Raw genomic sequence first — 14,015 nt, 5'->3', positions numbered from 1 at the left:
GCCAGAGTTGGGGATTCAGCAAGGGCCTTCAGAACCTCCAGAAGCTCCCTTAAGTAAAGAGGACGAAGAGGAGCCTCTCCTAGATGCACGGGCGCGCAGAGCTGCCAAAAGGCAGGAGTGGCTCCTCAGGAGGAGGTCTCCTCGAGAGTAAGGCTTGGGGCTAATTGGCCACTCCCTTAGCTTATTTAAGGAGGAACGCCGACTGAAGCAATTTGCAGGGAACAACTTAGTTCACATACCTTCGTGTCTGGTCTTGCTTATCTTATCAGCTTCCTGCAAATTGCTTCTGGGCATTCTGCCAACCATAGTAAGCTTTCAATTATTATTCTTTGAATTCTTGGTGGCTGTTAATGCAGTTAATTAACAGCCGTTGTTGTAAAATACTGGTTTATTTAGTAAACTAAGGTTTGTACAGACTTTGTGTGTGCTGCGTTCTTTGGGTCCATAGCTGGGGCAGAACAGTGACTCTGGTGGTTGGAACTGTGTGCTGGAATTAGGCCTGAAATGGTATGGGTTCAAGGCTGTCTTTCACGCCGCAGTTAATCTGCTGAGATATATAAAAATATCCTTTGATGTGTTGGGCCGTATTCTGGATCAGTCCAATGCACTGATTCTCGCAATGACTACTCAGGTAAATCCAAGGAGTTCATGAAAAAAAACCAAACAGCTATCATTCAGCAAACAGCTCAAAATGAATGATGTTGCAATGTCCAGTGATCATGTGATAACCATTTGTGACCTGCTCTGCCAGCTTCTGGCAAACAAAATCAACAAGAAAACCAGCAAGAGGTCACAAATGGCAAATTATATGGCTGGAGAAAAGCAGACTGCACAGGATTCATCTCACAGCAGAAGTTGTGACTGTTGGAACTACTGTTGTAAATTGATGCAGTCACGTGACATAGTATTTTATAACCGTGTTGCTTAGCAACCGCATTCTGGTCCCAATTACCATTGATAAGCAAGGACTAACTGTATTTCAGGAAGGTTTTTTTTTTCTTCCTTTCACAAGTGGGAAGAAATATCCATCTGGTTCAGTTCCAAGCTGGGAGAAAGACACTGTTCTGCCCCAGCTACAGACCCCAAAGAATACAGCACACACAAAGTTTGTACAAAACTTAATTTACTAAAATAACTCAGTCTTTTTCAAAATAAAGGCTGTTAATAAACTTTCTTAACAGCCTACAAGAAACCAAAGATAAAGTAATCACAATCTTACTAAGGTTGGCAGAAACCCAGAAGCAATTTGCAGAGAATCCAGACGCGAAGTAGAGTGAACTAAAGTTGTTCCCTACAAATTGCTTCAGTTGGCGTTCCTCCTTAAATAGGCTAAGGGAGTGGCCAATTAGCCCCAAGCCTTACTCTCGAGGAGACCTCCTCCTGAGGAGCCACTCCTGCCTTTGGCCGCTCTGCACGCCCGTGCATCAAGAAGAGGCTCCTCCTCTTCGTCCTCTTCACCTAAAGGAGCTTCTAGAGGTTCTGAAGGCCCTGGCTGAATCCCTGCCTCTGGCACCACATCTTCTCCAGCCTCCTCACTGTCCGACTCAAGTGCCAACTGCACAGGCTGCTGGCGCAGCACCACACCAGCCTCCTTGCTGTCAGAGTCAGCTACAATCCGCACAGGCCGCTGACGGGCCACAACAGACACTGGAAACATGGAGGCTGATTGAAAAGAAGGTTTAATGATGAACAGAACCACCAAGTACATGGTTTTCATGCAGCTGACTGCATGGAGTTGAGGGGGGGGGTTACCTTCTCTTGGGCTTTGCACTTGCGCTTCCTGTTCCTGTGCGAGAACATGTATTCTATTGGTTGTTGTCAGACTCCCAGGGGGGCAAATAGGGGTTATGTAGATATCATAGCTGGCTCTATAGGCAAAGTACAAATCCTAGGAGTTTGTCTGAGCTCCAAGGTTTGGTTGAAGTTTGGATTGCTCTGAGATGATGAAATATCCTTAGGAGACTATGCAATGTGTCTTCTGTTAAATGGTAGTGGGTTAATCCTATTATGCCCTGAAGGCTCATGTCCTGTTCTTAATTCCATCATCCTGAAGATGAAGGTCTTTTGTTTTGTAGATAGGTTGGCCCAGTCTTTCTTAATGGGCACAAAATATATGCAGGGGTGGGGGGAGGCTATTAAGAGCGAGTTTGCTTTCTGCCTCCAAAAAAACATGTTTCTCTATTTCTCATCCAGGGAAATATAATATTTTGCCTTTTTTAATGCTCCTCAAAATATTTCATTCTTCTCTCTTTTTTAAATGGCATAAGAATCCAGGAGCCCCTTTGAATTTTGGAAACAGGAAAAAAAAATGTGGTGACAGGGTTAAAGGAAAACATTATGGATTCAGTCTTCTTTCCTTCACTGTTTCAGGGGCTCTTTATCCGGATGGAACAAGTGGAAAAAGCAAAGAAGATGACTTTGTTCTCCCTGGGACCAATTACACATACACGTGGCCCATTACGGATGATTTTGCACCTACTCCAGCTGATCCATCATGCCTGACCTGGATTTACCATTCACACATTAACAGCCCAAAAGATATCAGCAGTGGGTTAATTGGACCTTTGCTGGTTTGTAAGAAAGGTACGAAATTTAGAATATAGTAGTTGGTAATGCAGAATTGGTTACTGAGGTTCTAAACAGCTTAGTATCAAAATGTGCCAAGGAAGACTCAATCATCCAGGCCAAAAAGTATTTAAAAAGCTTAAATCATGGCAACTGGACGATGGAGTGCACGTGTGAAGCCAGTGCATATGCTGATGACGGCGCGCACACATCAGCGATCCAGTAGAAAAGGTAAGTGCATTTTACCTCTGCTGAGTGGCTGTGAATGTTTTGACTGCCTAGGTTTGGGGACATTCTATCTTTGACAGCTGTTTTCATTCATCACTTTCCAATATTTACTTTTAATTATTTTTAAAAATAATTTTCAATACTAAGATGTTGCTGCTGTTTATATAAAATGTAGGTGTTATAAATCTTTTTTAAAGAAAAAGTTTTAAAAAGGAGTCATGGAAGACAGTTTTGCTATACCATAACTTCTATAAGATTATTATATGCACAAAAATAGAAAGACACTGAGATACCCACAGTGGAGGAATGGCTGTTGAAGATGACAGAATGTCCAGAGTTGGCAAAATTGATTTGTTTGGTTAGAGAATGGCCAATACTGTGATTATATTTATTAGGGACAGAAAACTCTTTATGGATTTTTTTGCTGAAAGAAGAAAAAAAAATGAACCTGTGATTTATGGGTTTGATGACCAAAAAAAAAAAAAAAAAAGGAAGCCTATGGAATGAAGGAAATTATATTGTAATCTAAGAGATAGTAAAATATGAATGTAAGTGCTGTCAGAAAGAAGGGAAGCTGCTTCTTTTTGACTTTTTTCTTTATTTTTTTTGCAGTTTTTTTCACTATTTATTACTTTAAAAAGTAATTTACTTTACTTTTTTCTTTTAAAATTTGTATTTTTTTTACTTTTAAAAATTTATTTAATCAGAATTTCATATATTTTATTTATGTATTCTATATTTAATTAATATTATTATTTAATAGTGTGGAACAAAATATTACATTTAAGTATATATTTCATAATTATTGATGAAAACTAACACAAATACCTTAAACAGCCAATGAGATTTTTTAAAGAATTACCGTATTTTTCGGAGTATAAGATGCACCTACCTTTTTTGATGAGGAAAAGAAGAAAAAGAAATCTGCCTCTGCCTTCCAGCAATTTTGCCTCGTTGCAGCAAACAGCCTGCTTTACTTTCATTTTCGTTTTCAGCATAGCTTGATTAGCACAAGGAGAAAAAAAATCTGCTCCAGCAATTTACCTCCTTATAGGAAGCAGCACACCCAACCTGCCGCTGAATTAAATAAATGGTGTGCACTTGCGCAGCTGGCGCATGGACCAGAGTGGCTCATTCAAGAAGGAGAGTGAGCAACTCTGGTACCTTTCGGGCGCTTGCCTTCCCTGACAGCCAGCCGCGGGAGAAAGGTGAGCAGTAGGAGTCGGCGAAGGGCGAGCAGGCAGCGGCTCCGCGGCAAGGCCAGAGTCAGGGAATGGTGCATTCCCTGACTCCAGGGAATGGGGCGGGTGGGCAGAGCCATGGGAGAAAGGTAAGGACACGCTGGCAGCATAGAAATTTAAAAAGTTTTCCTACCGGGTTCTGTGGGTGTGGCTTGGTGGGAGGGGGTCTTGTGACTGAGTGGGCGTGGCTGTGAGTGACATCGAGTTGGTCACGCCCACTCAGTCACAGGACACCCCCCCACCAAGCCACACCCACAGAACCGGTAGGGAAAAATATTAGATTTCACCCCTGGAGTTTCTGTTGCTAAATGGGTCCTATTGTGTTGCAGATGATGGTCCATTGAGAAAGGTGGGGAAAATGAGTGAACTTGGCTGAGGCCTTAATGGCCCATTGACAAAGGTGGGGGGAGTCAGGAAGCTGCTTTGTCCTTAAAATATGTTTCTCCATTTCTCATCCAGGGACATATATTCTGCCTTTTTAATATTTCCTAAAATATTTCATTCTTCTAGGAGAGGGGTGGGTGCTAACTTTCTACAGTATCTTCAGAATCACATGTCTCTGAATTGATATAGGGAACAAGACATTAAAATAAATGCCCCCTCATTCCCTGGTAAGAATTCAACAATCTCACCCTTAAATGTATATGAGAATTTGCACATCGTAAAATGCACATTGTTGGAGTTATAGTATTGTTACCTGAAATCTTGCAAGCTCCCATATTTCAACATTGTAAAAAATCTTGCACCTTTTTGACAATATTTAGTTCTTTTTAAAAATGACTTTGGGGTGCCCCAGATGCCTGGTATCTGTGTGTGTTATATTGCTTGTTCTTCAGTACATTATTTCTAACTTGGGGTTGGTTTCAGAGTAAAAATTTTCACAGATTTGAACATGTTCCAAAGGGTCTTTTCAATTTCTTTTAAAAGGTTTTTTAGACAACACTTCAGCTTCACTGGCAGACAACTTCAAAGGTTTTGCCCTGATGTTCAGCAACATAGATGAAAATTTCAGCTGGTACCTGGATGAGAACATAAATACTTTTTGCTTAGATCCTAGTACAGTCGATAAACAGGACGAAGATTTTCAGCTCAGCAATATAATGCTATGTAAGTTGTCGCCATAACTGTTGCCATTGTAAGATGTTGTTTTTACAGCCATGACTAGTGTGGAGTGTGATATCCAGCTGTTGCATCTTTTCGTAAGTAAGAAACTTGAAATGGTAAGTTACATTTCAGTAATATTATTAAGGCCTTACGCTTAGATTGCTTGCAGACGGAAACTCTGAAAACAGAGTTTACAAGGCTAAGTATCTTTCATTTGAAGTTGTGCTTCACACTTGAATCAAGTCCCTTCCAGCCCTATGATTCTATGTTCTGTATTCAAATGGTGACATTTCAGCATCTTCTCTGGAAAAGAGAGATTATGTAATCTAGAAGAGGAGAGTGGATTTCAAGCCGATGAGATTCCTTTTTATTTTATTAAGACCACTGTGTTCATCAGCTGGAGCTTCGTGTAATGTCATGCAAACAGACAAGTGTGCACAAAGGAACTAAGATGTAAAGCAGAAGACAACAGAAAACAACCTGAAAGATGGCAGGACAGTTTCAGAACTAAAGAGAAATTTGAAGTCTGATTAGGTTCTGTTAATTCAATAACCAGTAAATATGGGCAGGATCAGTTTATGGCCTTAGAATTTTGTTTTGATCAGCCACAAATAAACAGTGGGAATAGCATTTTAGTCTGGAATTCCCTGTTACTCTCTTAAGAATGAGATGGTGCAGAAAGTTGAATAAAAGAGTTGAAATGGACTTTAGAAGTTCTCTAGTCCAGTCTAACTGTAAGGACATTTCTCTTTATTTCTAGGTTGGTTCTCTCCCTGATTAGCTTCCATCCGCTGCTTCTTGTCCTGCCTTCTGGTGCTTTGAGAATAGGCTGACCCCTCTTCTTTTTAGCAGCCTCTCAAATATTGGAAATACTGCTATCATATCACCCCTAGTCCTTCTTTTCATTAGAGTTTTCAGTAGACATACCCAATTCCTGCAACCGTTCTTCATATGCTTTAGCCTCCAATCATTATAATCCTCTTTGTTGCTCTTCTCTGCACTCTTTCTAAAGCAGGCATGTCAAACTCGATTTCATTGAGGGCCACATCTGGTTTGTGTTTGACCTGGGGGGGGCATGGGGGCATGGCCAGGATGGATGTGGCCGGGATGGGCATGGCCAACTCAATGTCACTCGCGTTGGGGGCACACATGGTGGCCTGGGCAGTGCTGGGGAAATCCGTTTTCGGCTGCCGTGGCCTCCTACAGCACGGCACCAGGTTGTAGATCAGCACCTAGTCGGCCTGGGCTGGGCTAAGGCAATGTGGGCCGGTCTTTTGCTGTTTCCAGGGTGGCCCCACAGGCCAGATCTAAGCAGCCTGAGGGCCGAATCCAGCCCACGGGCCTTGAGTTTGACACCCCTGTTCTAGAATCTCAACATCTTTTTTATATCATAGCGACCAAAACTGAGTGCAATATTCCAAGTGTGATCTTAACAAAGCATTATAAAGTGGTAGTAACACTTCACATAATCTTGATTCTATTCCTCTGTTAATGTAGCCTAGGACTGCATTACCTTTCTTGGTAGCTGCAGCACACTGCTGGCTCATAGTTAAGTGGTTGTTCACTAGGACTCCTAGCTCCTTCTAACAGTTTTTGCTGTTGAGCCAGGTACCACTTACTGATGAAATAATACAGCAATACTATAGAATTCAAGATAAATAGCTGTCTAGTCTCTGATTAGCTACCGTATTTTTCGGAGTATAAGATGCTCTGGACTATAAGACGCATCTACCTTTCTTGGAGAGGAAAACAAGAAAAAAAATTCTCCCTCTGCCTCCCAGCAATTAGCTTCCTTGCAGCAAACAGCAAACAGCCTGCTTTAGTTTCATTTTCGTTTTCAGCACAACCTGATTAGCACAAGGAAAAAAAAAATCTGCCTCCCAGCAATTTGCCTCCTTGTAGCAAACAGCAGCAATAGGCAATGGCAACCCCTGCAGCCTGAAACAGCTGAGAGTCAGGAGGCCGATCCAACCGACAATCAACTGCTTGTGCTAATCAGGCTGTGCTGAAGTTGAAACGGGCTGTTTGCTGCAAGGAGGTAAAATGCTGGGAAGCAGAGACCAAAGGGTGGGGGCCAGTGGCGGGGCTACATTCAGTGTATAAGACGCACTGAAATTTTCACCCTCTTTTGGTGGTGGTGGTGGAAAGTATGTCTTATACTCCGAAAAATACGGTAATTCAGAAGAAACCACATTAGTGGCAATCTGTTTCCCGGTGGACTTTGGCATTTGAGATATTTAACCTAACATTGCAAAATGCTGTTGTTATTTTTTTTTAAATACCAATTGCTAGGAACATATTCTCAGGATATGATATTTGTTGGTTTGGAAAGCAAATGCTTTGTTGCATTCCCATTTCTCCTAACGTTCGCTGGTTTTTCTTTGTGTTATTACATTTATAGCAATTAATGGATATATGTTTGGAAACATCCCTGGCTTGGAAATGTGTGCTGGCGATTTGGTGTCCTGGTACTTGATTGGAATGGGGAACGAGTTGGATGTTCACTCTGTGCACTTCTTGGACCACACCCTGATTAACAGAGGATATAGGACAGATGTCATTAGTCTTTTTCCAGCCACCTTCATCACAGCAGGAATGGTGGCACAGAACGTTGGGAAATGGCTTGTGAACTGTGCAGTCGATTTTCACATGCCAGGTAAACAATTCAACAAGCAGCAGCATGCTAGATATCCAGAAACGTGTGCCATGTTCTAAGGCAGGGTGGAAACTTCTCAGTCAGATCTGACCCAGAATTTGGATTTTAGCAGATTTTAAATCCTTAGCAGACCTGAATCTAACCAGGTTCTAACCCAGTCTTTCTAAACCATGGCTACTTTAAGATGTGTGGATTTTCATTTAGCTGGGGAATTCTGGGAGTTGAAGTCCACATGTTCTAAAGTTTCCGAGATTGAGAAACACTGTTCTGTACCCTACTCTAACCTCTATTACTAAATATAGGTTGTCCTTGACTTACAATCATAGGTAAAGGTAAATGTTCCCCTCGCACATTCCGTATTTTTCGGAGTATAAGACGCACTGGAGTATAAGACGCACCTACCTTTTTTTGGTGAAGAAAAGAAAAAGGAATCTCCCTCTGCCTCTGCCTCTGCCTCTGCCTCTGAGCAATTTTGCCTCGTTGTAGCAAACAGCAAACAGCCTGCTTTACTTTCATTTTCGTTTTCAGCATAGCTTGATTAGCACAAGGAAAAAAAATCTGTTCCAGCAATTTACCTCTTTGCAGCAAGCAGCAGAGCCCTGCGCAAAACAGCTAAGAGCAAATCAGCTGATAGTCGAAAGGCCGATCCAATCAACTTGTGCTAATTAGACTGTGCTGAAGCTGAAAGGAGCTGTTTTTTCTTGCTGTTTGCTTGCAAGGAGGTAACTGCTGTGAGGCAGAGGCCAAAGGGTGGGGGCCAGTGGATGGGCGGGGCTACATTTGGTGTATAAGACGCACCTAAATTTTCACCCCCTTTTGGGGGGGGGAAAGTGTGTCTTATATTCCGAATACGGTATGTGCTAGTCGTTCCCAACTCTAGGGGGCGGTGCTCATCTCCGTTTCAAAGCCGAAGAGCCAACGCTGTCCAAAGACATCTCCGTGGTCATGTGGCCGGCATGACTCAATGTCAAAGGCGCACAGAACGCTGTTCCCTTCCCATCAAAGGTGGTCCCTATTTTTCTACTTGCATTTTTTTACATGCTTTCAAACTGCTAGGTTGGCAGAAGCTGGGACAAGTAACGAGAGCTCACCCTGTTACGTGGCACTAGGGATTCGAACCGTTGAACTGCCGACCTTTTGGTTGACAAGCTCAGTGTCTTAGCCACTGAGCCACCACGTATCATAATTGAGCCCAAAATTTCAGTTACTAAGCAAGAATTTGTTACGTGAGTTTTGTTCCATTTTAGGATGTTTCTTGCCACAGTTGTTAGGTAAATCACTGCAGTGGTTAAATTATTAACACGGTTATTCAGTGAATTTGGTTTCCCCATTGACTTTGTTTGTCAGAAGGTAACAAAAGGTGATTTCATGACCCTGGGACACTGCAATCATCATAAATTCAGGTAGTCCTCGATTTACGACCACAATTGAGCCCCAAATTTCTGTTGTGAAGTGAGACATTTGTTAAGAGAGTCATTGCAGTTTATAAATTAGAAACCCAGTTGTTAAGTGAATCTGGCTTCCCCATTGACTTTCCTTGTCAGAAGGTTGCAAAAGGGGATCACATGACCTTGGTAGACACAGCAACGGTCATAAGTATGAACCAGTTGCCAAGCATCTGAATTTTGATCATGTGATTATTGGGATGCTTTAAATATTGTAACTGTGAAAAATGGTTGTAAATCACTTTTTTCAGTGACATTGTAACTTTGAAAGGTCGCTAAATGAATAGTTGTAAGTCTAGGACGGGTGTCAGCAACCTGCGGCTCCGGAGCTGCATGCGGCTCTTTGGGCCCTCTGCTGTCACTCCCTGTTGGGTGATCCCACCACAGGCTGGCCCCGCCCCTCGCCCTCCCCTCCTCGCCTGGCCTGAGAAGGTAAGGGCAATGGCGGGGGATGGAGAAGCAGCCTGGGCAGAGACAGAGACATACAGAGAGAATGGGGGAGAGAGAGACATAGAGAGATACAGAGAGAGAGGGGAAGAGAGAAGAAGAGGGGGGGAAGGGAGGGAGGGAGGGAAAAAGAGAGAGAGAGATGTCAAAAGGGTTTTGTGGTTCCCGGTGTTTTTTAACAACTGATTCTCTGTCCTAATGACCGGCTGGGTAGGCATGGCTAGGGGGTGTCATGTGACTGGTGGAAGTGAGTGACGTCGAATTGACCACGCCCACTCAAGTTTTGTGGCTCCCGGTGTTTTCTTTTCTGTGGGAAACGGGTCCAAATGGCTCTTTGAGTGTTTAAAGTTGCAGACCCCTGCTCTAGGACTACTTGTAAGCCTGAATCATATATAAATGAGTTTGGGTCATTCCATAAAGAATTTTGGGGGCCACTTGTTATTTATGCTAAGAAGATACTGGAGACAAAACCAATTAAGAAAGTTGTGTATTGTTGCTTTTTGAGAGGAAAAAAATCCTTGTCATGGTTTCACGGGAGAGCCTTGAATTCTACTGGTGATGTACTTCTTAATGTAACTCCTCAGGCAAGGATAATGGGAGAAGAATTGGTGGAAAACTAATTTGGGTTTTTCCAAAAGATTGGAAAACCAACCTTTTGGGTAGATGGGGAAAGAACCAAGGACGTACGACCACAATTGAGCCTAACATTTCTGTTGCCAAGTGAGACGCTTGTTAAGTGAGTTTTACTCCATTTTACGACCTTCCTTGCCACCGTTGTTAAGTGAATCACTGTAGATGTTAAAGAAGGAACACGGTTGTTAAATGAATCTCACTTCCCCATTGACTTTGCTTGTCAGAAGGTCCCCGGGACACTGTAACCATTCATACAGTAAATATCAGTTCATTTACAAATGGGTTTGGAGTCACCCAGGAGCGTAACTGATATCAGTGACCATGTGCCCTGAATAGACTATGATAAGCATCTTGGATAAAGACATCTTTTGTGGGATGAAACCAAAAGCGATTAAATGCTTCTCATGCTTCTTTTCCGCACTGCAGCTGGTATGTCAGGATTATATAACATCAAGTCTTGTGGTCAAAGCATCCCTCCATCCTGGAGTGGTCATAAAAGGAAATATTTTATTGCCGCTGAAAGAATTCTGTGGGATTACGGACCCGGTGGTATTAATACATTCACTGGACAACCTTTAAATGCCACTGACAGGTCAGCTTCTTACGTTGTTTTTATTGTGTTAATTTATTCAACCCCAAACCTTTTTCCCTCCTCTTCTACTAATGTGTTTCCCCACCCCTGTCTCATTAACAAAAGTTGCAAACCATTTTATAAGAACACGGAACTTTTAAATGAACTTGTTGGTCCCTCATAATTGTGTTGGCAGAACACGGGTAGCTAACAAGCTGTATTTTCATAATGGGAGCTCTTTTTTTTAAAAAAAAGGTTTTTTTATTTTTTACACAAACACACATACAAACATACAATGTATTTTTTCTGAACAGAGTATTGGCCGATTCACAAATTTAAATATCTACCTGAGGTAGATGACTCAGGTTGCCCTACTATATATCCCAGCATTACAAATCCACAGGGAGCGTTGTAACTGGCATTCACACTTCATGTTTTCACAGTGACTCAGCTCCTTACTTCAGGCAAGGAGACGATCGAATTGGAGGGCGCTACTGGAAAGTCCAATATGTGGCCTACACCGATGGTAGCTTTAGCAGAAGAAAGAAGCGACCTGCATCTGAGGCCCATCTTGGCATACTTGGTATGAGGTGGGGAAAACTGTGGTCGGGTTTTTTTTCGTGGCACTGGATTCAGACACGTCATTCTGATGATGGCACCTATTAAGAACTGTTCTAAACCCAGGCAAGCTGTGATGAAACCCTAGCCCCGTAATCAGTGGTGAAATCCAAACTTTTTTACTACCGGTTCTGTGGGCATGGCTTGGTGGGCATGGCAGGGGAAAGATACTGCAAAATCTCCATTTCCACCCCACTCCAAGGGAAGGATACTGCAAAATCTCCATTTCCACCCCACACCAGGGGAAGGATACTGCAAAATCCCCATTCCCTCCCTACTCCTGGGGGAAGGATATTGTACAATCTCCATTCCCACCCCACTCTGGGGCCAGCCAGAGGTGGTATTTGCCGGTTCTCCAAACTACTCAAAATTTCCGCTACCAGTTCTCTGAACTGGTCAAAATTTCTGCTACCGGTTCTCCAGAACCTGTCAGAATCTGCTGGATTTCACCCCTGCCCGTGATGGCGAACCTATGGCATGCGTGCTCTTCTGCTCTTCTGATTTCTGGTGCACACAGCTGATCTTCGCTGGTGCTGGAGCGCCGGAGCACCAGAGCGCTGGAAAATGGCCTGAAAATGGTCAAAAACCAGGCTGTTTTTTGGGCCTGTTTCCAGCCCATTTTCAGGCTGTTTTCCAGGCCTTTCCAGGTTGTTTTCAGGCTGTTTTTCAGGCTGTTTTTGGCCCCAAAACGGCCCAGAAAATAGCCCGGAAAATGGCTTGATAACGGCCCCAAAACAGCCCAAAAAAGGCCTGAAAATGGCCCAAAAAACAGCCCAAAACAACCTGAAAACAGCCCAAAAAACAGTCTGAAAATGGCCCAAAAACCAGCCAAAACCAGCTAAAAAACAGGCATGCGTGCGCCAGCCAGCTGGTCTTTGGGTTTCCGGTGCTCCAGTGCGTGCACATGAATGTGTGTTCCAGGTTGGGCACTCGGTGCTGAAAAGGTTCACTATCACTGCCCTAGCTAATGATACTGCAATAATGTCTGCATCAGACCGGTTACTGCCACATATTACTGCAGATGTGGGCTTCCTAATAGCATTGGGTCGTTAAGATGTAGTTTTCTCTGTGCGCGGAACTTTAAACCGTAGAAAATCCCATCTCAGTTTTGTGAATGAAAACCAAACTAGGTTATGTCTCAAAAGTGCTTTTTCAAAAGGCAACTGGAATGGGTTTTCCTTGGGGAGGGGAAGAAGAAAAAAAGAAGAAGAAAAGAAGAAGAAGAAGAAGAAGACGAAGAAAAAGAAGAAGAAGAAGAAGAAGAAGGAGGAGGAGGAGGAGGAGGAGGAGGAGGAGGAGGAGAAGAAGAAGAAGAAGAAGAAGAAGAAGAAGAAGAAGAAGAAGAAGAAGAAGAAGAAGAAGAAGAAGAAGAAATGATAGAATCAAGGAAGGAGTAAAAGGTGTAGAAATTAATTAGAAATGTATAGTATAAATGACACCAGATATTTTTTCATGTATATATGTACAAACACTGTGAAACCAATGTCAAATAGAATTGTTATGATATTTTATCTGTGTAAAAAAAAAATCAATAAAGTGTAAATAAAAAAGAAGAAGAAGAAGAAGAAGAAGAAGAAGAAGAAGAAGAAGAAGAAGAAGAAGAAGAAGAAGAAGAAGAAGAAGAAGGGGAGGAGGAGGAGGAGGAGGAGGAGGAGGAGGAGGAGGAGGAGAGAGGAAGGAGGAGGAGAAGGAGAAGTAGAGGAGGAGGAGAAAGAGAAGAAGAGGAGGAGGAGAGGAGGAGGAGGAGGAGGAGGAGGAGGAGGAGAGGAAGGAAGGAGGAGAAGGAGAAGTAGAGGAGGAGGAGAAAGAGAAGAAGAGGAGGAGGAGAGGAGGAGGAGGAGGAAAAAAAAGAAGAAGAGGAAGAGGATGGGAAGGAGGAGGAGAAGAAGAGGAGGAGAAAGAGAAAAGAAGAAGAAGAAGAGGAGGAGGAGGAAGAGGAGGAAACCTTGAGTTTCTTTCTTAAACTTTCCCATTTTTCTGGCTAAATTCATGTTGTACTTCAAGGCCAACAGTTCTACATTCCTTTTCATATGTCCAATGAGCACTTTTCCCAGAGACCGGTTCCTTAATACAACAGTGAAAGATTCAGTTCCTTTGCTGGTTTTGTGGCTAAGCAAAAGTTTGAAATTACCATCATCAGGCAGTCAATTTCGTCTCCCAGCTCCAACCTTCTGTCTGATCTGAGAAAAAGCAGCAGCAGCTTTGCTTCTCATCCTAGAAACTTTTCTCGTCCTCCTCCTCCTCCTCCTATTTTAGCTGTAGCCTAGCCAAATGAGTTCCACACAGTGCCCAAAATTAACCATTGAGATATTGTGCTTCATCAGCAGAGAGAGGGAGAGACTTCCAACAGTGAGAATGCAATTTGATTACACGGAGAAAGGGAGCTTGTAAAGTGATTTCTTAGAAAAGATTGTAGTTAGTGAGTGTGAGAGTCACAAGGATGAATGAGTGGAGGCTGAAGGAAGTAAGGATATTTTCCGGTGCAGAGATATAAGATGATGCTTTCA

The 14,015-nt window shown here is 42.8% G+C and overlaps 1 protein-coding gene across 1 annotated transcript in view; it reads left to right on the top strand.

The window, feature by feature from the left end:
• The window catches only part of HEPHL1 (hephaestin like 1), a 45,766-nt gene that overhangs the window by 1,778 nt on the left and 29,973 nt on the right, over positions 1–14,015 (top strand). Inside the window, exons 3-7 of the mRNA XM_070943668.1 lie at positions 2,371–2,583; positions 4,962–5,141; positions 7,540–7,794; positions 10,746–10,911; positions 11,334–11,473. Coding sequence (XP_070799769.1) covers positions 2,371–2,583; positions 4,962–5,141; positions 7,540–7,794; positions 10,746–10,911; positions 11,334–11,473 — 954 coding nt within the window. The remainder of the gene's footprint in view (positions 1–2,370; positions 2,584–4,961; positions 5,142–7,539; positions 7,795–10,745; positions 10,912–11,333; positions 11,474–14,015) is intronic.

The sequence above is a fragment of the Pituophis catenifer genome, unplaced genomic scaffold (genome assembly GCF_029215685.1).
Source record: "Pituophis catenifer annectens isolate HBS135680 unplaced genomic scaffold, rPitCat1.0.hap2 SCAF_4, whole genome shotgun sequence".
NCBI classification, from domain to species: Eukaryota; Metazoa; Chordata; class Lepidosauria; order Squamata; family Colubridae; genus Pituophis; species Pituophis catenifer.
This window is presented reverse-complemented; position numbering and strand designations above follow the sequence as displayed.